The following is a 26023-nucleotide window of genomic DNA, read 5'->3' on the forward strand; positions in this document are numbered from 1 at the left end:
TTTGATTTTGGCTATTGGCTTGCTGTATATAGCCTTTATTATGTTGAGGTATGTGCCTTGTATCCCTGATCTCTCCAAAACTTTAAACATGAATGGGTGTTGGATTTTATCAAATGCTTTCTCTGCATCTAAGGAGATGATCATGTGGTTTTTTATTTTCAGTTTGTTTATATGGTGGATTACATTGATGGATTTCAGTGTATTAAACCATCCCTGCACGCCCTCCAGGCCGTTCTTGTTAGGCCATGGTACACTCAAGTAATGTCTACTTTGAAATACTTTCCCTGTTTAACTCAGCACCCGCTCCTTTCCTGTGTCTGCAGTTTCACAGCAGCATGCCACGGAGGGGCTGGTGCTCTGTTATCCCAATCGCTCTGCTCCTGTCATTCTTGAAGCCCATCCAGTCAGGTATGTGTTCTCAATTACATCGCAGAAATGGCTCTTGCCAAGTTCACCGGATGACATCTCACTTGGCGAGTTCATAGCCACTCCCTTCCTCTTAATTTAAAGTTGGAAACTGTCACTGTATGGAAATGTGTTCTGTGTGGGCTACCACAACACTGAACTTTCTTAGCTGACTCCCTGCTAGCTCCTTCCCAAGTTCCCTTTCATGGCATTCTCTCTTCTGGCCAGTTATTGGGCGAGTCCTCCTTTCTGACTCGGATCCTCTCTCTCTCTTCAGCCTTCCTCTTTGGGTCCCCTAGATGAAACACTTATATTCATCTCCCTTTTGAATTTGACTCCATCATTGACATCTAGATTTCTTCATCCAGTTGCCACTTCAACACCTCTGCTCGGGAGTCTAACACACTATGTGTAGAAAGAGGTTTTGTTTGCTCCGGTCTCCGTGTTTTGGTCTTACACTGCTGTGTAGACTCAAGCAAATCGCAGTGTGTACTGAATGTTCCCCTCTCTCTTCTCACCAGCTTCTCAGTAAGTCGTCTTCCCTTTGTCTCCCTTAAATAAACCCCAAACTCAGTGTCTTCTGGAGACATTCATGGATCGCACTCTAGTTCAGGCACCCTGTCTCTGTGGATTTTTTTTTTTTTTTTTTTTTTTTTAGTTAATCCTTATTATGATTCTGCAACCAGTCTTGCTCCGTCTAAATCCATTCCCCTCTTTGGGGGAAGCAAGTGTATTTAGTTTTGAGTTTATATCGTTGCTCCTATCCAAACCTTGCAACTGTGTTCCATTTTAACTACACATGTAATAATAAAAATCAGAATATTTATTGAGTGCATATAGTGCTAGGAACCCACCTCATCTACTCTGCTCTCACCTCCTGCCACATCTCCATCACTCCTAGGGTCTCAGCCTCTTTGGTCTTGCCTCTATTTCTTGGACACATCCCATTTTCCATTAGGAGTCTTCTCTCTGTGACATCCTTCACCCAGGACTTGAGGTAGCATATGCCTTCCTGTCATATAAGTGACAACTCAAATTTCCCATCTGCAATGTGTCTTTTCCTGATGATGATCCATGTTTGGAGTCACTCTCACTTTTTTCAAAGCAGTAAACAGGTCTTGAAAGAACTCTTATTCACTAGTTTATAAGATGTAAATTTTTTTTTTTTAAACTAGCAAGTAGAGAAAAATATAAACCCAAGAGAATACTGGTTCCTCCTCGTCCATGTTTACCAACAGTCCCTGTGCTCAGCAAATAGTCTCAGGCTCTAGGGCTTCGTCTATTGGATGAATCTTGAAAATAGCAGTTTAATACCCAGGCTAAATGGACTGAGTTTCAAGGGCTGTGTGAACAGAATAATGAACGCACCAGAGTAGAAGGTGGTACAGAATTCCACCTAGAGCAGGAGTCAGTGGTTTTTGCCTTTTAACTTGAGAAATGGGGGCTAGGAGCACTGAAGTCTGAACTACCACCCGGTGCCATATGGCAGAGAGGCTGTGTTGAGGGGCTGAATCTATGTAGTTATAAAACAAACGTATGCTAATGAGGATGAGTTCTGCTCCTTACTGGGGTACATGTGGTGAGCATTAAAAAAATTCCCCACAGAAATGACCATTTTGTTTTTTGTCCCAATGCATCAAGGAAGATAGAAACCCCAAGAAGAAGAAGAAGAAGAAGAAGAAGAAGAAGAAGAAGAAGAAGAAGAAGAAGAAGAAGAAGAAGAAGAAGAAAAACCCAACAAATTGCCCAGAATGCTTAATGCAGTAATTTATTTGCAAGCACCACTAAAAAGCAATGAAACAGTACTTAAGCTAAATTGAACTAACTGGTTTTAGTAACTCCAGACTTTGAAACCTAAGAAAGACATTTACTTCTTGGAGACATTAAAAATAAATCACTATGTCTGATTTATTGCTGAGGACAGGAATAACTTACTGTGTCTGAGAGGAGATGAGAGCAGGGTGGTATAGATGTGTGATGTGAAAACTTGGGGACACAGGTTCATACAACAGTAGGCATACTATTGGGCCATTTGGACACTGTACTGACCCGCTTCAAATTCAAACTAAATGAAGATCGCATGTGTGAATAGCTAAGCGTACTCTGTATTCAGCAAATACTTGTCCCTAACTCTTTTCCCTTCTTGAGGAAGCTCTCAGCTGAAAGCTCTAGTTCAAAGACTCTGTGCTTTGCATACAGGCCTCCTGGTCCAAGAAAGCCTCTGATTCTATCACACCTGTGTTTCCAGATCTGAAGACTTTGTTAGGCCGCACAATGGATAATTCCCACGTAGCCTAGAGTTTAGTAGTGCAGATTCTAGGTTAAGAAAGTCAGCCTCAAAAACTGAATGTACGACCAGGAATGAGTAACTTACCCTTTCATGGCCTTAGTCTTCTCTTCTGCAAACTGGGAACAAATATAACCTCATCTCACTTAGCACTGTGCCTGGTACTTACAGACTATTTAATAAACATCAGCCTTTATTATTTATGAAGGAAGATTAACCACTCAATAAAACATGTGGTTTAAAAAAAACTTCTGTAAAAGGTCATTGATAATCCATATCTCCACTTACCCCCACTGTATTGCTTCTGAGGTCATGAACTTATGGGTTTTCATGGCATCTTGCTAGACAAAAATCGTCTGTTTATGGAGACACTGGGACACACAAGTAGGCATGCCCCATCCCTACTCAGTGAGCGTCTCTGTGAGCAGAAACAGGGAGGAAACTCACCAAGCCATGGATGTGAAGGTCACAGGAAACAGAAGCCACCAGTAGTAGTCTAACTTCTCTGAGAACACAACTATCAGCAGTCCCACTAGCATCCCATTGTAGCCATGGAGACCAGAGGCGATGGCTGACCTGGGTTGGGGTAGAAGTGTATTTTGCATTAGCATTTGGTAGCTGAACATGTTGAACTTTGAAGTCTTACCTCTCAGAACTCTAGAACCTGTGTAATTTAGATGATTCCTTTAATAATAGATGAAAAGTGAGATGCCCAGGTGAGATGGTGGACTAGAAGCCACCTGGCCCAGTAAAAGAAAAGTGTCAGCCCAGGTAGAAAAATAAATGTATCCAAGGGGAAAGTGAGGAAATGCTTTATACATACATACATACATACATACATACATATATATATATATATATATATATATATATATATATATATATATAAAAGGATAGCTAAGGTTAAGTTGTGGTTCTTGCTGACAATAACCTCTCTGGCAGGATCGGGTAAGCAATAGAGACCTTATTTTTCCTGCCTCAGAGGCCTGTGCTGGCTGCCATCTTTAGAGGGAACCTACTGTTTACAACAGAGTTCCCTGGGGGCAGGGTTGCCATAGACAGAAGAAATCATAAGTTAGGACAATATCTATCCTAGTCCCAGCCCTCTGAGACAGTTGTGTAGGGGGAGGAAGGTGACAATAACAAGCCAAAAAGATAGCCAACAGGACTGTCCCTGAGGGCAGAGAAGTGGTTAGGGACAGGGGTCCTTTAACCATGCTGTGTGGGAGCAGACTGCATTGAATGAGAATAATTCTGGACTTTGGGTCTCAGGTTGGCAGCTTGCCACCTGTCTGCTGTGTGGCTTACTGCCACAGAGTAGAGTCCAAGCATTCTGATGTTCCAGCATGCTGTTTGCACTCTACAGTCTCACCTCTCTAGCAAGATGACTGACTCTTGGTGGCGTTTAAAGGTAAAAAGGTAGATCTGCTTCTATAGATACTAAGGCTGCAGTTGCTTCCAATGTTCAGCCTACATGGAGACACCCTCTAGATAGAACATCAGCTACCCCAGGGGTTATGAACTGGGGACTGTCGGGAGGGTGAGAGAAGTATGTGTAATCCATGGACTACAAACCTAACTTTGGCTTGCAGGGGTACACAAACCAGGGAAACTCTAAAATGAGGGCAGATTTAGCAGCCATTCGACAACATTGGTACCACACAGGCTCAGCGTCAGTACAGATCACAGGAAAGGAAAGAGTGCTGGATCTCAGGGGGCCCTTCTACACCCTGCACATACACAACAGCCTCTAATTTTCAAGGAACTAGACAAAAGTCACTCAAACACCTCATTTTAAACTTATTTTTCTTCTTTTCTACCTTCTCTGTGTCACTCCCCCCTTTACTATACATTTCATAGTAGTTTTACTTTATTATCTTTGAAAATATTATTTTTAATTTCCAAAGAAACACACCTCATCATGTAACAGATATAAAACACTCACCAGCCTATGAAAATTCCTAAGTCACAAATTAAGTCTTAAGACATATAAAAAAATAGAAATAACTTCTTGCATTTTATCAGATAACGGTAGAACTAAATAAATCAACAGAAAGAAAGCACAGAAATTATACACTGGGGGCGAAGAGATGACTGAGTGGCTAAGAGCATATATTCTTCTTCCACAGGACCCCAGTTTGACTCCCAGCACACACATTGTGTGGCTTACAACCACCTGTAACTCTAACTCTCTGGGATCCAATATCTCAGGTCTCTGAAGGCACCTGAACTCAGGCATATACAAATACACACACACACACACACACACACACACACACACACACACACACAGAGAGAGAGAGAGAGAGAGAGAGAGAGAGAGAGAGAGAGAGAGAGAGAGAGAGAGAGAGAAATAAGATAAATCTTAAAAGAAAGAAACTACACAAATACTGGAGACTGAAGTATAAATTCTTGAATGAGCAGTGGAAATATTTTAAAGACTTATATTCCAAAAAAAAAAAAAATCTAGAAAATCTGGAAATGGACACATCCCTATACATAAAACGTACTAAAATTAATTCAAGAGGACACAAACACTGACACATATCCATAACAAGAGTTGAGATTGGGACAGCAATAAAGAGAGTTGCCTGAGAAAAGTCTAGACCTGGGTGGAGCATTTCTGAATAGGACTTTTTCCTTAGGAATTAGTACAAACAATGGGATGCCCCCCCCCACCTCTCTGTCTGAGTCTATATTTGCATTTGTTGTGCTTTTTCTTTGGCTCTTTTTCTTGTTTAGTTGTTTGTTCTGTTCCATTTATTTGCTTTATCTTATGGTATCTGTATGATATTGCATATTGTATCATATCGGTATTGCAATGTATTATTCCTTAGATGCCTGTGGATGCAGATGGGAGGGGAGGTGGGGAGGAACTGGGAGGAATAGGGGAAGGGAAACTGTAATCAGAACATGTTGTATGAAAAAAAAATGTTTTCAATAGATTTAGGAAAAATACTGACAAGTGGGCCTCATGATTGTAGACCTTCTGAAAAAGAAACAGTCTAATGAAGAGAGAGCCCACAGAGTAGAAGAAAACCTTTTCCAGTTGTACGTCTGATAGAAGAGTAATATCTAGTCTATACAAAGAACTAAAACCACAAGCATCAAGAAGACATTCCAAGTAGATCTACCATATGACCTAGCTCTGCCACTTATGGAAATACACACAGACGACTCTTTATCCACGTACATTGCTGCTTCATCCACAGCTGCTAGGCAGTAGTAACAGCCTGGCTGTCCACCAGCTGAGCAATGGAGGAAATGAAAGTGTGGTGCATTTACATAATGACATATTGTTCAGCTGTTAAGAAAAATGATATTATGAAAATTGCAAGCAAATGGTTGAAACTGGAAAAGGTTATACTGACTAAGGTAACAGACCCAGAATGATTTGTTACTGAGTTATCTATCTAATTAAACCATCTAACACCAATGTTCCTCAAAATGTTTCATAAAATAACAAAGGAAAGAATATTACCAAACTTGCCTGTATACCAAAACTAGATAATGCTACAACAACAACAACAACAACAACAACAACACTCTGACCAATACCCATAATGAACATGCATATAAAACCCCCAATAAAGTACTGCAAACTGAATCCAAAACACATTAAGAAGAGCACACACTAAGACTAAGTTGGTTTCACTGCAGCTATGTAAGAGAGTTCAACATTTGTAAATAAGTAAAGGGAATAGAATTAGGTTAGAAGTCATTATACTTTTAATAGCTGCAGGAAAGGACTTTGAAAAAATACAACATCTCTTCATGATAAATGCTTTGTAGAATCTAGGGGTAGAAAAACAAACCTTGACACAATAGAGACTACTTGCATCAAAACTATGGCCTCATTATACAAAATGGGAAAAACTGAAAGCTTTCCTAAAAATTTGGAATGAGCTGCTATTGTCTCCTCTCTCCAATTTCACTCAATATAGTGCTTTAAGTCTCAACTAGAGCAATATATAAGAAAAGAAATACAAAGCATACAAATAGGAAAGGAAGAAGTAAGCGGTCTCCATTTGAAAATGACATAACCCTATACTTATGACACTACCCTGTAGAGTATACCAGGAAACTCACAGGTCTGATAAATACTTTCATTAAAGTTGTAAGATAAAAAAACCAACAGGCAAAATTCAGTAGCTTTTCTATACACCAAGGACAAATTTATGAAGAAAGAAACTGTGAGGCAGTCTCATTCACAATAACTTAAAAACTACCTAGTAGGAAAATTGACCAAGGAGATGGTGACTTCCATAGCGAAGTCTTTGAAACATTAGAGAAAGAAACTGAAGACAATAGAAGAGGGAAAAATTCCCCCACACTTATAGATTGGCAGAATTAATATTGTAAAATGACTACAATTATTGAAAGAAACCCACAGACTCAAAATTCTAACGATACTCTCCACTGAGAGAGAGAAACCTTCCAGATGGACTCATACAAGGCTGACCATGGCCAAGGAGATACCGGGAAGAAAGAGCAAAGCTGGAGACAGCTGACTGATGCACTTGCCTCAGTGGGTTATGGGACACTAGCTGGGCCTAGAGGAAGCATGACGGGCTCAATGTGCTCTGGTCCCTGCTGTTCTGGGCGCCATCTTAAGTCTAGGGCCACACTGTGCAGCTGTAATGACAACAGCAGCATGGCCTTGAGCCTAAGGGAACTTTATGGTGTGGCCAAGTCTGTGTCCTGTCACCATGCATATTAACTTAGGTGGGCACCTTGGACTGCTCTTCCTTTGACCCTCAATATAAAATACAGACTCTGTTTCATCCATTAGCTGAGTCTGGGTGTGATGTTAAGAGTCACAAACAGCCAGGCATACTGGTAAGAATTGTTCTCGAGAAACCCACTGATATATATATACACACACACACATATATACATATATATACGTATATATATGTGTATATATACGTATATATATATTATATATATTATAGTGTGATCTAGTTCTCCTACCACAAACATAACAAAAATTTCATATAATATTTACCTCTACTTTACATAAATTACTCTAATAAGTTGTATTTTATTGAGTAGTTTAATTAAAATGTGTTACTGAAGATTCACAATCTGCAGTCCCCAAATTGAAAAGTTTAAGATATGGGATAATCTAGTATTTATTTTTCAAATATCTGAAACCATAAGAAGTTGTTCCTGGGGGACCTAAAAGTCTCTTCCCAGAACACAGCAAATGAGCACAAAAGGCTCATGGTCACATTATTTGTGATATGTAACAGTTTCCAGGCATATTCTAGCAAAGGCAAGAGAGGGTGAAGAGATGGCCACCATGACTGTCACCAGAAGCTATGGTGCTGTTGTGATGTGCACCGACACGTGAGGGTTTCCTCTGTGAAGACTGTTCTGCGTCTTGGCTGCATACTCCTTACAGAGAGAGGGCTTTGTCAAACTGGCCATACCAGTGCTTCCCACTATTTGTATACCTAACTTGGAAGAAAATGAACCATATGCTTTCAAAAAATAGATCTAAATGTAATAAAAATGTGCTTAGCATATATCAAGCACTCAATAAAAGTTAGATGTTGCAATTTTTTTTCTTTCCCCAGATCCAATGAATGAGACTATTTACAGGTGAGAGGGAAGAAGTTGGGACTGAACTGTATTTCTCAAGTCATGCCCCAGGTGGTTCTGAACATCAGGACAGTTTGAGGAACACTGGAGTAACATATAAGAAAGTCTGAAGAGAGTCAAGTTCTACAAAATGCTATTCATTAGTGTTATTTGATTTCCCATCAGCCAGGCCACCTCCATGCCTGCCTCTGTGGTGCTTCCTTCTTATTGCTTCCGTTTTTCCAAATCCTTGATGCACCTCCCATATCATCCTCCTTTTACCCTCCCATCCCCCATACAAAATGTGCATCTCTGCTCTTCCTAATACTCAGAGATGCCAGTCTTCATTGACCTCTCCATGATATGCTATCTTGTCCCTGCTTATTAATCTTGTTCCCTAAATGCAGTTTGTAACCTCCCTGAGAGACAACTGCTTAAGCATTCTTTTGTGTCTTCTTCAGAAGGCGTATTTCCAGGAGGCTCCATAGCTAAACTCAACATGATGTCGCTCACTAGCCATTGTGAGCTAGTGCAGCAATCTTTATTGACCTTTCCAAAGTTGACATGAGAGGGGCTGTCCAGATTATCTATCAGTCTGTCTATCTATCTATCTATCTATCTATCTATCTATCTATCTATCTATCTATCATCTATTATCTATTTATCTCTATATCTATCTATCATCTATCTATCTACCTATCTCTATATCTATCTCTGTATCTATCTATCTCTATATTATCTATTATCTATCTATTTATCTCTATATCTATCTATCTATCTATCTCTATATCTATTTATTTTTGGTCAACTTTATGCAAACTACACTTTCCTGAGAAGGAGGAAGCATTATTGGGAAAACCCTCATCATATTGGGCTGTAGGCAGGCCTGGAGGGCTCATCTCACTGCAGGCACTGCCAGCCAGGCATGTGGTCCTGGATGGTATAAGAAATCAGGCTGAAAAGCCATGAGAACAAGCCAGTAAGCCGTGCTCATCCATGGCTTCTGCTTCAGCTCCTGCTTCCAGGTTCCTGCCTTGATTTCCCTTAGAGGATGGGCTGTGAATAAACCCTCTCCTCTCTAAGTTGCTTCTGGTCATGGTGTTTCACCGCAGTAACAGAGAAGTAACTAAGACAGAGCATTTAGGTGGCTGCTAGGCTAAGGTTGGCTGACTACTAAATCAAACATGTCACCTGTCTTTTATGTGCCATGCAATAGGCCCATAAAGAGCACTTACCTGTCCTGGCTTAAGGCAAGGGCAGCTAAGGTTGAGACCACTGTCCCCAGTGTTCCAGCAATTGTCCACCATGGGTTCTGGATCAGGAGCCCTATGAAGATGAGGAGCCCACTAAGGGGGTTGCTGACAAACATCACCTGAGCTGCTCCCCGCAGGACCCAGTCTATGAACTGGAGGACCAGGGGCTTATCTGCAAGAGATAGACAGAGCCGTCAGCAGGGTACACCTTCTGCATTCGACCACTGGTTGGTGCAGAAACTGGGTTGCACAGGGATGCCCCAGCCAGGGTATTTCTCTTTCTTCAGTCCGGCCTGGGGTGGGAGAGCGAAGGGGTTGGGAGTGGGTGTTGGCACCCAGCCCAAGGCTCTAAGTGGCCCAGCAATTGGTCTACAGCGGGTGGTAGTTTTTGCCATACAGACTGAGGGACCATGCTGAGACCAATTTAAAGCAGTTCCAGCCACTGGCTTGGTTGGCAAGGAGCCCCAGGAGCATTCCATGGGAAATTTATTGGTCCAAGGGAAGAGGTGCGGAGGGAGGTAAACCCTTGCTTTGTGTAGAGCTGTGTGACTCAGTTGAGGGCTGGTATCTGAGCAGCAAAGAAAGTAGCTTCAAGAAAATATGTTGGAAAAGAAATTGTTAGAGCCCAGCTGTGAAAATCATTATTAAATTGGGGCCTAGAAGAAGCCAGGTGTAGGAGAGAGGACATACGTTCTGACTCCTCTGGTTTGGTTTCCAGGACAACCATGCTGGTGGGGGGCAGGTAGGGACTGATGGGGAGAGTGTGGTGTTTGCTAAGGCATTAAAGTTCAGAAAGAGGTTAACAGAAAAGAACTCTGGAGCTTGGAGAGGGTGATGCTGATCTTTCCTTGGCACAGAATAGGCATAATAGATGGTTGTGGAGCAAGTGGAGGAATGACCATGCCGCTTATTTGTATGTTACTAATTTGCCCTCTATTGATTCCACACGGGAATGAATGGCAAAGGACTAAAAATTAACAAACTGCATTAATTATAAAAGGGAATGACAGGCTAATTGGGTACATGCCCACCTGGGGTCAATCGATTTCCCTTTACTGTGTCAATCAATTCTTGCCATGAGAGAGTGAGGGGGCAGCCTCATTGTCTATGCTGGAGCAAAGGTTTCCTCTGGCCCGCCTTCCTGCTCTTTCCTGGACACTTGCTTACCTTTCAGCCAGTTTTTGAATTCCTTCATGTCACCAGTGAGATAGCCCACAGCTTGGAAGAGACTGAAGCCTCCCCGGCCTGCAGAAGCCCTGCGGGACACCTCACTTTCTCTCCTTTTACCCCTTTCATTAGGTTTTTCAATCTTCACTATGTGGCTGTCTTCATCAGATGATCGGAGATCCTTTGTGGAAAAGACAGGAGAAAAAAAAAATCAAACAATATGCCTTTCACATACTGTTTTTTCTTTGAGACAGGGTCTCACTTGTAGCCCAGGCTGACCTTGAACTCTCTGCATAGGTCAGGTAAGCTGCCTTGTGCTCAGCATCCTCCTCCACTCTGTCTTCTGTCTGAGTGCTGGGACTATAAGCATGTGCTACCAAGCTTGGCTTCAAATGGTTAGTCCTTTTGAGAGTAGGGACATTTGGGATTAGAGAGCACTGTCAGAATTTTGGGCAGAGTTATGGGACAGTGAAATAAAAGATGAGACTGGCGCCTCTTGTCTCAAGCTGCACCCCACGCGAGCCTGAGCTTCACAAGACTAGTAAAGGTTCTGCACAGTAGGTTTTCTTAATGCTTTGTGACATGGATTCCTCTCAGCAGCTTAACGATGCCCACAGACTTCTTTCCTTAAAAAAAACATTTGTAAATGTATAAAACAAAATAAGTAAGTGAAAAAGAAAATTATACTGAAGTGCAGTGATTATAGTATTTAAAATAATTGTGGTTCATAGATAAACATCTATCTACTGGCAATGAAATTTAAAACCAGTGATGGGTGGGTATATGGGACCTTCTCACTCCAACTCAGGATGGTTCTGTAAGGCTATCTCAGACCCAAAGCCCACCAGGAGATCAAGCATGGCCTATATTACGACTGCTGCATAGCTCAGTTTCTCCTTTTGGTGGGTCCTGCTGCCCTTCCTCATCTTTATGAGTTGCCTCCAAGCACACCCCAGCAAACTTCTTACTTTCAAATCTTCACGCCTAAGTCCTGGGAAATCTGGTCATGACAACTTGGATGGAAACCTCAGGCACTGCCCATATGAGTATTAATCACTGCATGTATTATTTGTAATCAAAGCAAATGATAAAGTCCATTGGAAGTCAGTAAATGTAATGAGGGACTGTTTCCCTCATCCCAGTTCATGTGCTCCTCATCTGTTCATCTTTGGACCCCTTGGCCAAGACTTCTTTCTTTAAAGCTGTACTTTTTTCATGATGATAGCTCATGAGACAGGCGGGTGCTGAACATTTGAAATGGTCCTGGTTCTCAATAAGCTAGGAACAGATGGAGAACTCCTAAGCTTGATAAAGAACATCTACTAAAGACCCACGAGCGGTGCTACATGTAATGGTGGAAGATTAGAAATCCTTTTCTCGAACATCAAACCCAGGACAAGGAAGTCTGCTCTTGCCATGATACTCAACATTGTGTTCCAGCACAAACAAACAGGCAAGGAAAGGGACCAAAAGCAATAGATTGTAAAGAAAAAAGTTAAACACAGATTGTATCTCTATTCGCCCACAGCATGTCCATTTATATATTTTAAGGCATCTGCAAAGTTCTTATTAGAGGTTTGAATAAGTTTAGCAAAGTTATAGAATAGAAGGTCAAATCACATTTATTTTTATGCCCCAGCATAAAAAAAATCTAAAATTAAAATTAAGAAAACAATTTTATTCATGAGAGCACCAATAAGTAGAATGTATTTGTGGATGAATTTAACAAAATATGTGTAAATATTACTCACTGAAAAATATAGCACATCACTGAGAAAAGATAAAGGCAAAAATAAATGGAAAGATATTCCATGTTCATGGACTTATTACAATGGCGATGTTTCCCAAATTTATCTACAGATTTAATATAATTCCCGATCAAAGCCCAAGTCATCTTTTTTTTTCCTGTAGAAATGGAAAATGTGATCCTAAAATGCATATGGAAATGTACCAGAGCTCAAACCATCTCTCACCCTCTTGGCCTTTGACGCCCCACTTAGGGGCCATCCTAGTGGGGCCAGTGCTCACCTTCTCTTCAGGCATTTCCAGCAGGGGAAGGGCTGGGTGCGTGTCCTGGGAGCTTGAAGGCCAGGTAGGGCTGCTTAGCTCTGACTCATACAGCTTATATCTGCTGGAAAGAGGCTCTGGTAAGAGAGGGCTGCTGTTGCTGTCAGACATCTCCTTCAGTGGATGGTCACTCATCTGTCATGGCTGGTAAGAGAGAAAGGGAAAGAACAGATGCGTGAGAATGGGCACGAAGGACTCGGCTAAGGTTAGACAGACACATGAGGAGGCATGGCATCTGACCTGGAGGGGTAAGCAGTAATGCAATGGTGTGTACATTACATATACATATACATTATACATTTATGTCATTTATATTTATACCATATACATACATATATGTATATTCCATTTATGTCATTGCTTGAGACAGACTCTCATGTCACCAGGCTGGCCTTGAACTTGGCCAAGCATGACCTTGGACTTCTACTCTTTCTGTTTCTACCCTTTGAGTTCTGAGGTGGCAGGAACATGATCCAAGGTTTTGAGCATGCTAGTGAAACGGCCTGCCAGACAGAGGCAGGACTTCATGTGCCTATAGCCAGTGTTGCGTGAGGATGCTGAGGCTAGTCCTACATCACAACAGTGCTACCTTTAAAATATTCCCATTTTTTATGCCCAGAACAACGTCCCTTTCTGTGTAAAAAGATTTGCCTGACCATCTAGGCAAAGTCTCTTGTATTTTTATCGTTTGTGTGTTTCCCCTCTACCATTCACTTAGTCCATTGTGCTATCTCCATGTGGTAGTAGGTTGAAAATTTATTTTTACCTTGGCAAATGCACACAGAATCCAGCACTTTCTGTGTTGCTAGGGAAACCATGTTGCTTTACTTGGTCTCTAATGCCCTTCTTTCTCCTGTGTCCCCTGTGACTATTCCTGTCTCTTTCTTCTTGTTCCTCCTCAGTGTGTCGCAGAGGTACAAAGGCCTGGGATGATCTATTGAAAGCTGTGTATAATCAGGATGTGGGTCCTTTACCTTCCATGTGGGCCTCCTTTCTCCCTCACTACAAGGCAAGGCTTGCACTGTGACTTGCTCCAGGAATGTGTTTTGCTGGAGCCCCCAGTTTCTTCTTCCATTTCGCTGCCTCTGACAATAGTACTCATCTCTTTCCCATTCAATTATTCCAGCTCTTCTTCGCACCCTCCACTTTATGTATGACTTTAGTTACTTTTCTGTGTTCTGGGAGTGGATTTGAACCCACACACAGTCACCTCTCAGTATCAAGTCGTACTGAACCTTTCCCCCCTTTGCCCTGGGTTGCCTCTTCTGAGTCGTAGGAAGCCTTCCCTAGGACACGGACTGCAGATCCCTACCACGCGTGCTAGGTGTCATCCCTTATGTTCACTATTGCCAGTGCTGCTCTAGGATTGCACAAGATCCTTCTGGAAGGGATCAAGATCTGTCTGCCCTTGCACCAGCACCACTTCCCTGCTTATTTCTTTTCCTTATCCCACCGACAGGAATTCTTGCCCTCTACTGCTACTTCCAGACCACCTCTCCCTTTGTGTGCACAGAAGCTGTGTTCCCTGTGACTCACCCTGCCCTCTACCTCTCTCTAGCTACTCACTGCTCCTACTGACTTCCAAGTCTCTGCCTCAGCAAAGGCTTCCGGTGCTCCAACCAGGCGTCTTCCTCCAGACACTAGTTCAATGCCCGTAGCTTGTTCTCTGGCTCCTCGCCTCCAGCAATACTTTTCATTTTTCTAGTCACCGGTCACCATTCGCCACAGTCAAAGCATGGATTTGGAATTTTTGATATGTGAACTGTCAAAAGTCAGATCTCTCTTCTGCTTTTAATTCACTTGCCCAGGTGGCTCCTTAGGACCCAGCTCTTCGACTCCCCAGAGACCTCTGACTCACTGAATCTACCAGCCAGCTGGCATCCCTTTCCTTCGTGACCAAGTTAGGTGTCATGGCTTGTCATTTACCCCTTTGATCCTCTTGTTCCTCTCTCCCTCTTTCATGCTGGTGTAGTGAAACCCTGCCTTTTCCAAATCCTAGCTTCCTTCAAAGGAGCCCCCATTGAAAGATTTCTCATTTTAAACCATCTGCAGAAATATCCAGAGTCAGACTCATTGGTCCCTCTTCTGTCACTCTACAACCCTAGTGATTCTGCCCCACCCCCAAACATCCTTATGTTCACAGTCACTGTCAACTTGCTGTCACCCTCTCTTGCCTCTTCTCTGCTCATTACCATCTGGACATGTCTGGTTTTCCTCTTGATACTCCAAGCCAAGCTCTATAGGGCAGTTTCCTGAGAATGTGCCAACCCAGCAAAAATGGTTCTATACTTAAAACCCTCAACGAAGCTGGGCATGGTGGTGTGCCCTTGCAGTCCCAGCACATCGGAGGCTGATGCAGGAGGAGTTCTGCAACCTTGAGCTTGGGTTATGTTACCAGGACCAGACCAGCCAGAGACTGTCTAAAATAACAAACCCCAGCCACCAACCTTACTAACCACCTTCCTCACAAACAAAACAAAACAAAAATCAGAAGACTTCAGATCAAAACTCACATCTTTAACATGCAAGCAAGGGTCTATCACAAATTCCCACATGACTTAGCTGGTCTCAAGCTTCTCTGACCCATGGCTCTGGGCTCTACACAGGACTGCTATTGGTCAGTGGACAGTGTTGAGCTTCTTCTATGGAAGTGGCACTGCAAGGGCAGGCCTATGGTTTGGAAGGGCTGTCTGTCCTTTGCTCTTTAGTTGGTGGGGTTTGTTCCAGTTACCTGGTTAGAGAAGCCTTCTCAGACCCACCTTGGACTGGAAGCAACCGCCAGCCATGACAAGGGGTCTCTGCCTCCTGAGAATACACAGCCGGTACATGACCACTCTCTTAAGCCATTTGGAGACTTCCGTGAACTACAAGGATTATTTAGAAACAAATATTGCTGGGGCCCAATATTTTTCGTTGTAGCTGATTTGTGGATTTTGTCTACATTTCCCAGAACTCAAGACTCATAAGGACAGTGGTCCATTCTCCTCATGTCACTCACTGTCTCTGGCTCCTGGCACAGCTCTTGGCACATAGTACATACTCGATAATTAACACTATATATAAAGAGGAATGGAAGGAAAACGGGCAGGAGGCAAGGAAAGAGGAAGGGGCTTTAAGTATGGGTCCAAACGACAGGAAAAATGGACACGTTTCCCCAGGAATCTTTGTAGATCTTGGGAGAAGAGGGTGGCCACCCCCAGCTCGGCATTGCGGCCATAGCCCTCGCCACGACTAGTACCTGTTTGTGCTCCTAAGATAAGCTCATTAAACTAGAGCTGAGTTTTATGTGGCTCTACAAATACAACATTCAGCCTGCGTTGATGGCATTGTCTATCTGGAATGGAGTCCTCCTCTCCCTGATCTGACTCTGCATGTGGGATTCCTGTGAGGGATGGACATATTGCTGGAGGGACTTACTGAAAGGTTTCTGAGAAAGCAGAAGTCAGAGAACAAGGATACTGCGGATCTGTCCCCCAATGCTCTCTCCCCCTCTAGTGGCCCAAAGGTGATACAGCATCCCTGGGCCCTTGGTAAACATTTCAATGGAAAGGATAGCAAGGATGCCAGACATGACAGGCATCCAAGCATCTGGGTAGACTGAAGATGTTCTGGAAGGACCCATGCAAAATCCACTAATGGTCTTGTTGAATAATGATGATGATGATGACGATGATAAGTTTTTAAAATGTTATATTTTATTGACCCTAAGTCATTATCAACTACAAGATATATATTGGTCATTTTGTATATCAACCAAGAAAGAAGAAAATCTTGCCAATAAAAGCGATTATATGCGTCTTGATAGATTGTCATGTAAGGGAAGCACTCGCCAAAAAGCCACTTTCTTCTCTGCCCAAGACCCTGGTATATGCAGGCAACGTTCTCCTAGAAAGCCAAGCTACAGAGAAGCAGATAGCAATGTTTTTGCACACGGCTACAATGTCATCTGTATTTGCCATAGACATCTCACCTTGAGCCGCGGTGTCTACAGAAAGCAGAGCGACACAACACTGGCAGTTTGCTATGATGTCAAGCTTAGCTCTAGCTCCCATGGCCTTGTGGGGGCCTAGCAGAGGCCCCAGAGCTGCTGCTGATCCCTAGGCGCCAGTCCAGGCCCTCAGCCCAGCAATCAGCTTCATAAGCCCACGTGGCCTCTGCAGGAACGACTTGCTTGTGTCTCCTCTAGGGAACACAGCGTTCCTCTGCCATGGGAATGTTTATTCTGTTAAAACATGGGCAGTTTTGGCTCGAGGGCGGTGGTGAGATGAGTGGCAGAAATGGCCTTGTAAAGAGAAAGTCCCTGTGCTTGGAAAGTGCTCTAGCCACTTATAGTGTGCAGGCCGCCACGTTGCCCTCTTCAAAGGGCGGTCTAGGATTCCTGGGACAATAAAAGTGCTGACTTAGTTGCTGGCACACAGTAGGAAGCCTGTGCTTTTAATTTTCCTTCTAGTGTGTCCAAATTGAAGAGAAGGATGGTTAGCACAATCAGAGCGAGGGAAAGAAATCTGATCTAAAACAGAATCACTGTCCCTCTCCTTCCCTCCTCCCTCTTTTCTCTTACACTTGTAGCATATAAAATAATTGGTTTCATTATAACATTTCCGTACATATGTATCACAATATTTTGCTCATATTTTCCCAACCACAATATTCTCTCCTACCTCTGCCCCCCCACTCCTTGCTGGTTCCCATCCTGCTCCCAAATAGTTCACCTTCTCCTTTCCTGTTACACACACACACACACACACACACACACACACACACACACACACACACACACACACACACGAGGTTCTAAGGTTCCACATGAAGAAAAGTGTGATATTTTGTCTTTCTTTTCTATTGTTTCAGCATAGTCTCCCTTCTACTTTCATGGATATGTTTAAATCTAGATTCTGCATCCGAGAGAAAACATGTGATATTTGTGTTTCTGAATCGCAGAGTCTTTCAAAAGTTTCCATAAGGCGTCGCCGCTTGGTAGGACTGAATGTGGAACTGTGCCCCAGCCACGTCCTGACTGAGGGCCTTAGAGTCTGTTCCCAGCCCTGCTTTGAGCCAGTCCATTAAACTGGCTTCCAAGAACACATAATGATCTGTTTGGCGTGTTCTCTCTCTCCTTGGCTGCCCTGCACCTTCTCTTCTCCCTCAGAAGTACCGACAGAAAGGCTATTTGGATCAACCCCACATGGCACAATAAAGCCCGGCTTCCCAAACAAACGGGCTTCTCCATTCTCTTTGCAAGAGCCCTTTTTATTGGGTACCTACTGTGAGTCATAGCCTTCCCTTAAGTTGAAAGGTCCCCAGGCCTGTCTAAGAAGAGCTGAGCTTGAATGGTGGGGGAAAGACAATGGGTAGTAGGCACCGAGGGGTGTGCATGACCATACAGGGTAAGCCTGGTCTGTTTGCTTTTTTCATGCCAGGGGCACAGAGATCCCATGTTCATGTTAGGTCTTTGATCCATGGACAAGTAAGAGAATCATACTCCAGGTCAAAAGGTCTGAAAAAAAAATCTAAATTGTGCCAGGAATTCCCCAGTGTCACATGGGGAGGGTGTCACCATCAAAGATGAAAATGGAGAGCCTGGGTCTTTTTCTAATGTCAAGAAGATGTGATCCCTGACCCATTGCTCACATTTTGAAGTCTTATTTTGGCTATTTTCTCTAAAAGATTGTTCATTTCTTATAGAACTACAAAAACACACCCATGGCCAAAGGGGAAAGGCTAGTTTCCATCCAACCTGCTCCTGTTGCCCTGAGTGGGACTGGGCCTGGCCTTGGAGGGTTAGTGTCCTGTCAAAGTGCTCTCCCCATCATGGTCTCTTAGGTTTAAGTGTAGTTACAGGCTGAGTCTCACACGGCCCATTCACACTGTTCTGAGGTAGCTCTGGAGAGGAAAGAGTGATTAGTAGGTGATGTGTTGAACTGATTGGTTCTGCAGTCGATGCCCGGAAGAGCTCCATACTGTTACTGTTTTCCAGTCTTAGGATCCAAGGGCAGGGGTGCCTGTTGCCGTCCATTTTCTAGTACTTCTACTCCTATTGGCTGATAGTCCACAGGTCCCACGAGGCTGATTGTTTTTAATGTGAACAGGCCCAATTAGTGGAAGCCCTCAGATTTATGAGGCTAACACAGCCTCCCACCCTGTCCCCCAATGTGTTCACCTTTTCTGGTTCTGTTCATCATGTCAACACATGAACCATTTCTACTTAGAGAGAGGTTGAGGCTTGATTGATCCTAAGCCGTTTTTTGTTTTTTTTTTTGTTTTTTTTTCTGGGGCAGCCCTCTGGGTTTTCCTTGGGTTTGGTTCACTAGACAAGGCTCCAGACCCTTGGTGACCCCTGCCATTTTGGTCAGTCACCAGGCAGGGAGATCACCAGGCAGGTAGAGCGAGCGAACAGTTTAGTAACTGGGCTGTACCTTTCTCAGAGTGAGTTGTGTAAGAGGCTGGCTCGGTTCTATCATTTATGAGGGATGCTCTGAGCTTTTCTTGGCAGCTCCAGCCCACCAAGGCTTATCTGCACTGAAAGGCTAACTCACTAGCCAGAGGTCCAGGCTGGGAGGGACAGGGTCAGACGTAACATAGCCTTTCTGGCCAGCTGCAGACTGTCTGGACTTAGAGACAGCTGCTGACCAGTAGGCCTGTGCTGTATCTTTTGGTTCTTCTGCAGGTCCTGGCTGGGCTGTAGGTGGCAGAGGAACTCTGGTTGTGACCCGGGGAGTACGAATTGACCCCTTCCCTTGATGATTCTCCTGAGATATTAATGAGATTGAAAAGGCATTTGCAGGGGGTGGCCATACCCTTCTCAGCTGATACTTTTAAAGTGGGGTGGTCCCTCAGTATTCTTTCTGCATATCATGCCCATGCCTCACTGCACCCCATCAGAGGCAATTACTAAATCATCAGGTTTTTCTCCATGTATGCCTCCCTGTATTAGCACATGTTCTCTGCGTCAGGCCATCCCAGGCCCAGCTCAGCTTTACTTTGATGTGCATGGCTCTCTGTTCCCTCCTGAGCCCTGTGATCTAGCTCTTCACTGCCACATTTCCTGTCTGAATTCCCATAGGCACTTCTAACTCTCTTCTGGCCTGGGTGGTGGTGCTTAGGGCATATTTGAAAGACACCCCCCCCCCCCACTCTCTCACTCTCTCTTTCTCTGTGCCTGGTGGAATTGGGTAGTTAATCTTAATGTTATTGAATAGCGGTTGTGTAGAACCAGACTTAGTGGTTCAAAGCTTGGAAAAGGTCCATATCTCCTCTGGCCTCTGTTTGGTCATTTTATCTATGAGACAGAGACAAAAACAGTGCCTATCTCATGGGTTATATCTGCCATTGCTGCTTATATGTCATCTCTTATGGACAAATAGAAAGCCATTAAGGACAATTTCCTTATGGAACAGCATTATTTACCTAGTAGGTACTTAACAAATATTTTTTACTGAATGAATGAATTAATGAATAAATACAACAATCACTGGAGACTGTAGATTGTGACTCCAAATACTGGAGTGTTTTGGACCTTCATGGGCATTGTGTCTTCAGTCATCACCTATTGCTGCTTCCTCAAGTGACCACTATAGCAGGGGTGGGGGTGATGGTGGCGGGAGAGAGAGAGGAAGAGATACTGTTTTACTCTTTTGACTGGCCTAAAGAAATGAGAGTAGTAGCCTGAAGTCACATAGGAAGTTGACCCAGGACCTGAACTGAGCTGGTACCCTCATGCTCAAACCTGAGCTCTTTCTACAGTGGCATCCTCAACTCCTTTGCTGTGGATCCTGGACCCTTCTCTGAAGATTTCTCTCCTTGACACACTGACGATGGGCTGAAGGGTCTCTGATGCTCCCTGGAGCTCAATTGTGTGTACTTGAAGTTTGTGACCTTGGATTCCGTGTAAGAGCACACGTCTCCTTCTCATACGATGAGTCCTTTGCTTACTGCGTGCAGGCACATAACCCTTTCCTCATCCAGGCAGGGACTTGGTCTTTCTGTACTTGACCCAAGGTCTTTGCTCATTCTTAAGTTCTTGTACCGCATTCTCTTTCCAATTGCAACGCCCCCTCGAGGAGGGAGGGGGAGCTTCCTGGACTCTGGAGGTAATTGAAGGGTCTCATGTCTGGGAGAATAAAAACCTGCAGGGTTCTGGAGGGCCACTCCACAGCAAGATAAAGAGCAGCAAATGACTGCTGGGGAGGAGATCCTGAGTGGCCAGACTGCAGATAGCAGAGGTTTCTTAGATGGTTGAGCTGCCTGCAAACTCTGTTAGAGTGCTCCAGGTGCAGCTTTCACCAGCCATCGTGTTGGAGTGGGATTTTCAGTGACAGAGCTGCTTTTGAGTCCTCCTTGCTTATAAGTAACTCCTCACTCACACTCCTCTTAGTAACACCAGTTTAAAAAATTGGTTCATTACATGAACTTTGTCAAAATCATTACTTGATCTGTCATGAGTTTCCTTTCTGGGGTGAGTAGACCGTGTGTGTCTTCCCTAGGAAAAGTCTATCACAAAACAGTGCTATCTTTACTTTAAAACCAACCAAGAAAAATCCCATCGATCCTTTCTTCTGAATAGATGTTTGTTTTTAAAAAAAGCAAGGCCTATGTGGGTGAGAAGGAAGGGCTGACCCTGGGTGGGTGGAGCTTTGGACAAAGCTCATCAGGTGCCATTCCAGGATCCTCTCATTCAGAGAGCATCAAAGTCATGAGTACCGAAGGCCCCTCTTGCAGGACGGCACTAGAGTCCCATTAGGTAAGCTAAGGGAGGCAGTCAATGGTCTGGTGTTAAATCTTAGGTTTCTCTTAGGTACCAGCAGGAGCTCCAGGGCCTGATTAAGTTAGCAGAGCATCCAGGGGTTGTGCCTCCTCCTTGCCTTTGTACAGCGTGTCTCAGCAAGACATGACATTGGCAGGAGTCCTTCTAGGCCGTGGATTTTCCCCACAAAACCTACAGTTCTTCAAAATTGGCTTCAGGTGGCATTGTCTATGATGATGATCTTGAATCATCCACTTAGCCTGACTTGGTAGCAAGCACAGTAGGTGACAGACTGGTAGGAGAGGTTTTGGCTCTGGCAGTGACCTGAAGGTGTTGAGGAGTCCATGATAGGGAAAATTAGACCTCCAGGGAAAGACACTGACTGTGCCTAGCCACACCTGGCCAGCCTGCAATATAGGGAGTGATAAAAGTATAGAACTTTGCAGAGCCTGCCCTTCCCAACTGTCTTTTGCTGGCCAATCAAGGAGAACCGACACCCACTGGTTAGATGTGACAGCTCCTTATTTCAAGCCCTCAGAGCACAAATCCTCAATATTGATCAACATGACATCTTTAAGAAAATATTATGATCAGGTCTTCTCCTCTAGAGGTCTCGACTGAATGGTTCTTCCCACATAGAGCACTGGGCTGGTGGGGGTGGGGCTTAAAAGCACCACAAGCAATGCTAATGTGCAATCAAGCCAAGAGTTTGACTAAAGTCTTTCTTTGTTCTGGCTGCAAACATTTTGCTGCCTGCCCACTCCAGGTGAGTGGCAAATGCCAGCTTCACCAGGGAGGGTAGAAAGGCAGCCTCTCAGCCCTATCTCAGAAGAAAGCGGGATCTGTGAGTGAAGGAGTCATGTGATCGCTCAGCTCATTCACACAGGTGTTGAGGTGTAATCTGGGATTGCTGCCACTAAGGCGTAGGGAACGCCAAACAACAGGAAGTGGGATGAAGAGAGAGGCATGGAAGCAATCTTCATGGATTCCAGAATTTATGCTTAGTGGTCAAATCATTCGGAAAATAAGCAAAACCAGATTTCATTTAGCAACAAGACCAAAACACAACAAAAACTCAGTTCATGACTGTAAAGACTATTTACGTCTTCTGATTCCGGATGAAACAAAGTGACAACACCCCAGCATTTGTAGCATGTTCCATGGCCCGAGGAAGGCAAATTGTGCTCTCCTCTAGAGTCTTCTCAGGGTCATATCAACAGCAAGCTCCTGAGGAAGCTAGCTGCAGGTGGCGTGCAATCTCAGAAATAAAGTATGTAGCTTATGGAAATGGGACTCCCTCAGAAATTCATATATTCCATAATGGCTCTCCCTTTGCTCTGCAAAGCAGATGCAACTGCGGAGGGGAGACAGATGGTTTCTTGGTATTTTTAGCCCCGAGGAAGACAGATGCATAACCCTCTGGACCTCAGTTGAGGTGAATCAAAATTCTTGACTATCTTAGTGATGTTTCTAGTGTTGAAGTAAAACACTGACTGAAGACAATTTGGTGAGGAAAGGAATTATTTGGCTTACTAGCTACAGTCCATTATGAAGGAAGTCACGGCAGGAACAGAAGCAGAGACCTTGGCTACATGATGCTTATTGGCTTGCTCAGTCGGCTTGCTTTCTCATGGCTAGGACCACATGCCCAGGGGGTACACCATCTACAGTGGAATGGGCCTCTCATGCATCAATCATTAAAAATGCACCCACCAACTTGCCTACAGACCAACCACAGGGAGGCATTTTTGTTTTCAGCTGAGGTGCTTTCTTCCAAGATGTCACAGTTTGTGTCAAGTTGATAAAAAGCTAACCGGCACAGTGATTTTATTGGAATAGTGTTATAAAGTTCAGCTTATAACAATGGAACAACAGAGGAACTTGGATGGAGGACATTAGTCAAGACATTAATAGTAAACCAGAGTTTGTGCAATATCAAGGGGAGAAGGGAGAAAGCCCACCTGGAGCAGAAAGAGGTGAGATGTATGTTTGAGAGAAGGGGAGGGATGAGAAGGGAGGGATGGGACAGGAGAGAAAATGCAGCAGAGAGGTGCTGCAGAGGAGAAGTAGGAATGCTGCAGCTGGAGGATGCGCTGAGAAGAAAGGGAGCTGGGATGAGGAGGGATGCACTGGAACACAGTTGACGGCCCCTAAGCCCTGCATCCTGCTCTAAAGGGCAGCGGCCTTCAAGCTGAGGCTCCCCAGGCTGCTGCCTCTTCTCTTCTGCCCCTTGTTTTACCAACTGTGAAGGACAGAGGAACAGGCAAGTCTTGCTCGCACTGCCCTGTGGCTACTGGAAAGCCAGGAAAATAGACAAAACTGGACCAGCTTAGCCAAGGAGGAGGCAAAGACTAGGAATGGAGCTGAGGACCTCACAGTTTCAGTTTTAATGCAGTTCCTTCTCTTTTAAGCCTATCCAGATTACCAAAGTCACCTTCCTTCAGATTCTCCAAGAAGCTGCTTAGGGTTGGGTTTGGTAGTTTTGTATTAAGGGTCATGTAGCTTCTGGAGGTCTCTAAAGGCATTTGCCAATGTGTTTGTCATCTAGCCTCTCAAACATGACCGATGCTTTGTCTATATTTGAATATCAATGACTATGAAAAGGTGGAGTTACACACTTGAGGGTTAAAAATATTTGAGCACATGTTTTCAAATAGGACGATAAGTTCTGTTGAGCAAAGCCCATTGGGATAGCCATAGGAGAGGCATAAAAAGAGCATGGGACCAGGAGTACAGCCAAACTCAGCCGTACCACTTACTATGGAGCCACGCTGGGCACAGATCCCTCTGGATCTGTGAAGCAGGGATGTTGAAAACTGCCTCATAAGGAAGTATGTGGAGGACCCAGGATACTGTCTGGTGTATAGCGACTGTAACAAGTGCCCGCCCCTGCCGCGCTCCTCTCATCCTTTCCTGGGATTGGTCACCAGCTCTAACAACTCCAACTACAGAGATTTAGTGAGAGGATTTGCTAGAATAAATATTTAGAAAGGCTAATCTTTTTAAAGCACTGATTTCACCATAATAAATCCTGTGTTGGATACTAGTCATTCAAGTGTTTACTGAACATCTATTAAAGGAGCCAATCACAAGGAATTAAAAAATGAGCAAGGAAAAAAAAATCACCTCTGCTGCAATGTTCCCCACAGGTGGATGGAGGTGGGTAGAGATAAAGGTAGAAAGACATATTAAGTTATGTCACCATTATTTACTTGCCAGAACACAGGGAGGCTAAACACAGCAATGTGTAGGTTTCGTCTGTGAAACAAAAGATTGACCCATTCAAGCTGCAGAATGAATGTGTTGTCAGGATTTGTGTCATGATGACAAATTATGTGACGGGAACAATACGAAGCAGGAAGGATGTATTTTGCTCACACCTTCCAAGGCTTTAGTGCACTATAACAGGAAAGGGGTAGTAATCGTCACGGCATGGAAGACAGAAACAGAGTGGGAAGGGCCAGGGAAAGCATGGCTCCTGAGGACAAGCTCCTTGCAGCTTACATCCTCCAACCAGACCCCACTTTCCACGGTTCCATACCCTCCCAATGGACTATTCAGAATTCGAACCTATCAGTGGATAACACCATTCTTCAGGTCAGAGTCCTCAAGATCTGATGATCCCTGGAAATGTCCTCACAGACACAGTGGAGGTGTGCTTCATTAATCTCCTAGGTGCTACTCAATGCAATCAGCTTGGCAATAGTAACCATCACAATCAGAAACTGCAAAGACATATGGACGAGTGAAAAACGGTCATGAAGATGTACGTCCTAAAATGATGTTTAATACTATTACCCTAAGATTAGCTTTTAATAGAACTTTCGATTGGGTACTAAAGGCTCTTTTGTCCTACTTATTTCTTTCTATTTTTCACTTCTGATGGGCACATCCTTCTCTTAGGGTGTTTCCTCCTGTGGGTTGAGTCTATTGTCAAGCTGGTGGTGTTGTTAATTCCTTCACACTCAAGGCTGAGGCAGTTGACTCTGAACTAATGAGAGCTGAAATTCCATCAGCGGTGTGGTGGGGAGAGTTCACTGATCAATGACATTCCTCTATGAGTGCTCTGTGAGTGTAAGGACAGGGATCGTAGAGATGCAGAGACAAGCAATCCAATTAGATGTCAATCTGCTATCTTTGGCTTCAGGCACTCAAAGCCTTGCACCCAGCACCCATGGCATACCTATGACATGTCTGCTGACACTTGTGGCTTGAAGACACAGACATTCTAAGGGATGTTCATGGAAAGTAAGATGGCAATGCAGCCCACCAAGGAACCACATTCTTGCTCTCCTGCTCATACTTGAGAGTAAACGAATAGAAAAAAACTCATTACTGCTTGCTGAATTCAGAATTAGTCACCATGAACACTGGAGAGTGTCCTTGCAGACGGCTCTCTGCTCATAGCCCAAGCAGCATGAGAAGTGGACAGAAAAAAATAGTTTTTCAGACATAGGATCATGTCATATGAACTGTTTTAATTTTATTTTATTTTTGAGGCAGGGTAGCCTGTCA

At 43.9% G+C, this 26023-nt stretch overlaps 1 protein-coding gene across 1 annotated transcript in view; it reads right to left on the reverse strand.

Annotated features, from left to right (window-relative positions):
- The window catches only part of Slc14a2 (solute carrier family 14 member 2), a 172880-nt gene that overhangs the window by 49405 nt on the left and 97452 nt on the right, over window positions 1-26023 (reverse strand). The window contains exons 2-5 of the mRNA XM_051163708.1: window positions 12727-12909; window positions 10699-10879; window positions 9514-9703; window positions 3140-3268 (exon numbers count right to left, since the gene is read on the reverse strand). Coding sequence (XP_051019665.1) covers window positions 3140-3268; window positions 9514-9703; window positions 10699-10879; window positions 12727-12900 — 674 coding nt within the window. The 5' untranslated portion in view covers window positions 12901-12909. The remainder of the gene's footprint in view (window positions 1-3139; window positions 3269-9513; window positions 9704-10698; window positions 10880-12726; window positions 12910-26023) is intronic.

The sequence above is a fragment of the Acomys russatus genome, chromosome 20 (assembly GCF_903995435.1).
Source record: "Acomys russatus chromosome 20, mAcoRus1.1, whole genome shotgun sequence".
Lineage (NCBI taxonomy): Eukaryota > Metazoa > Chordata > Mammalia > Rodentia > Muridae > Acomys > Acomys russatus.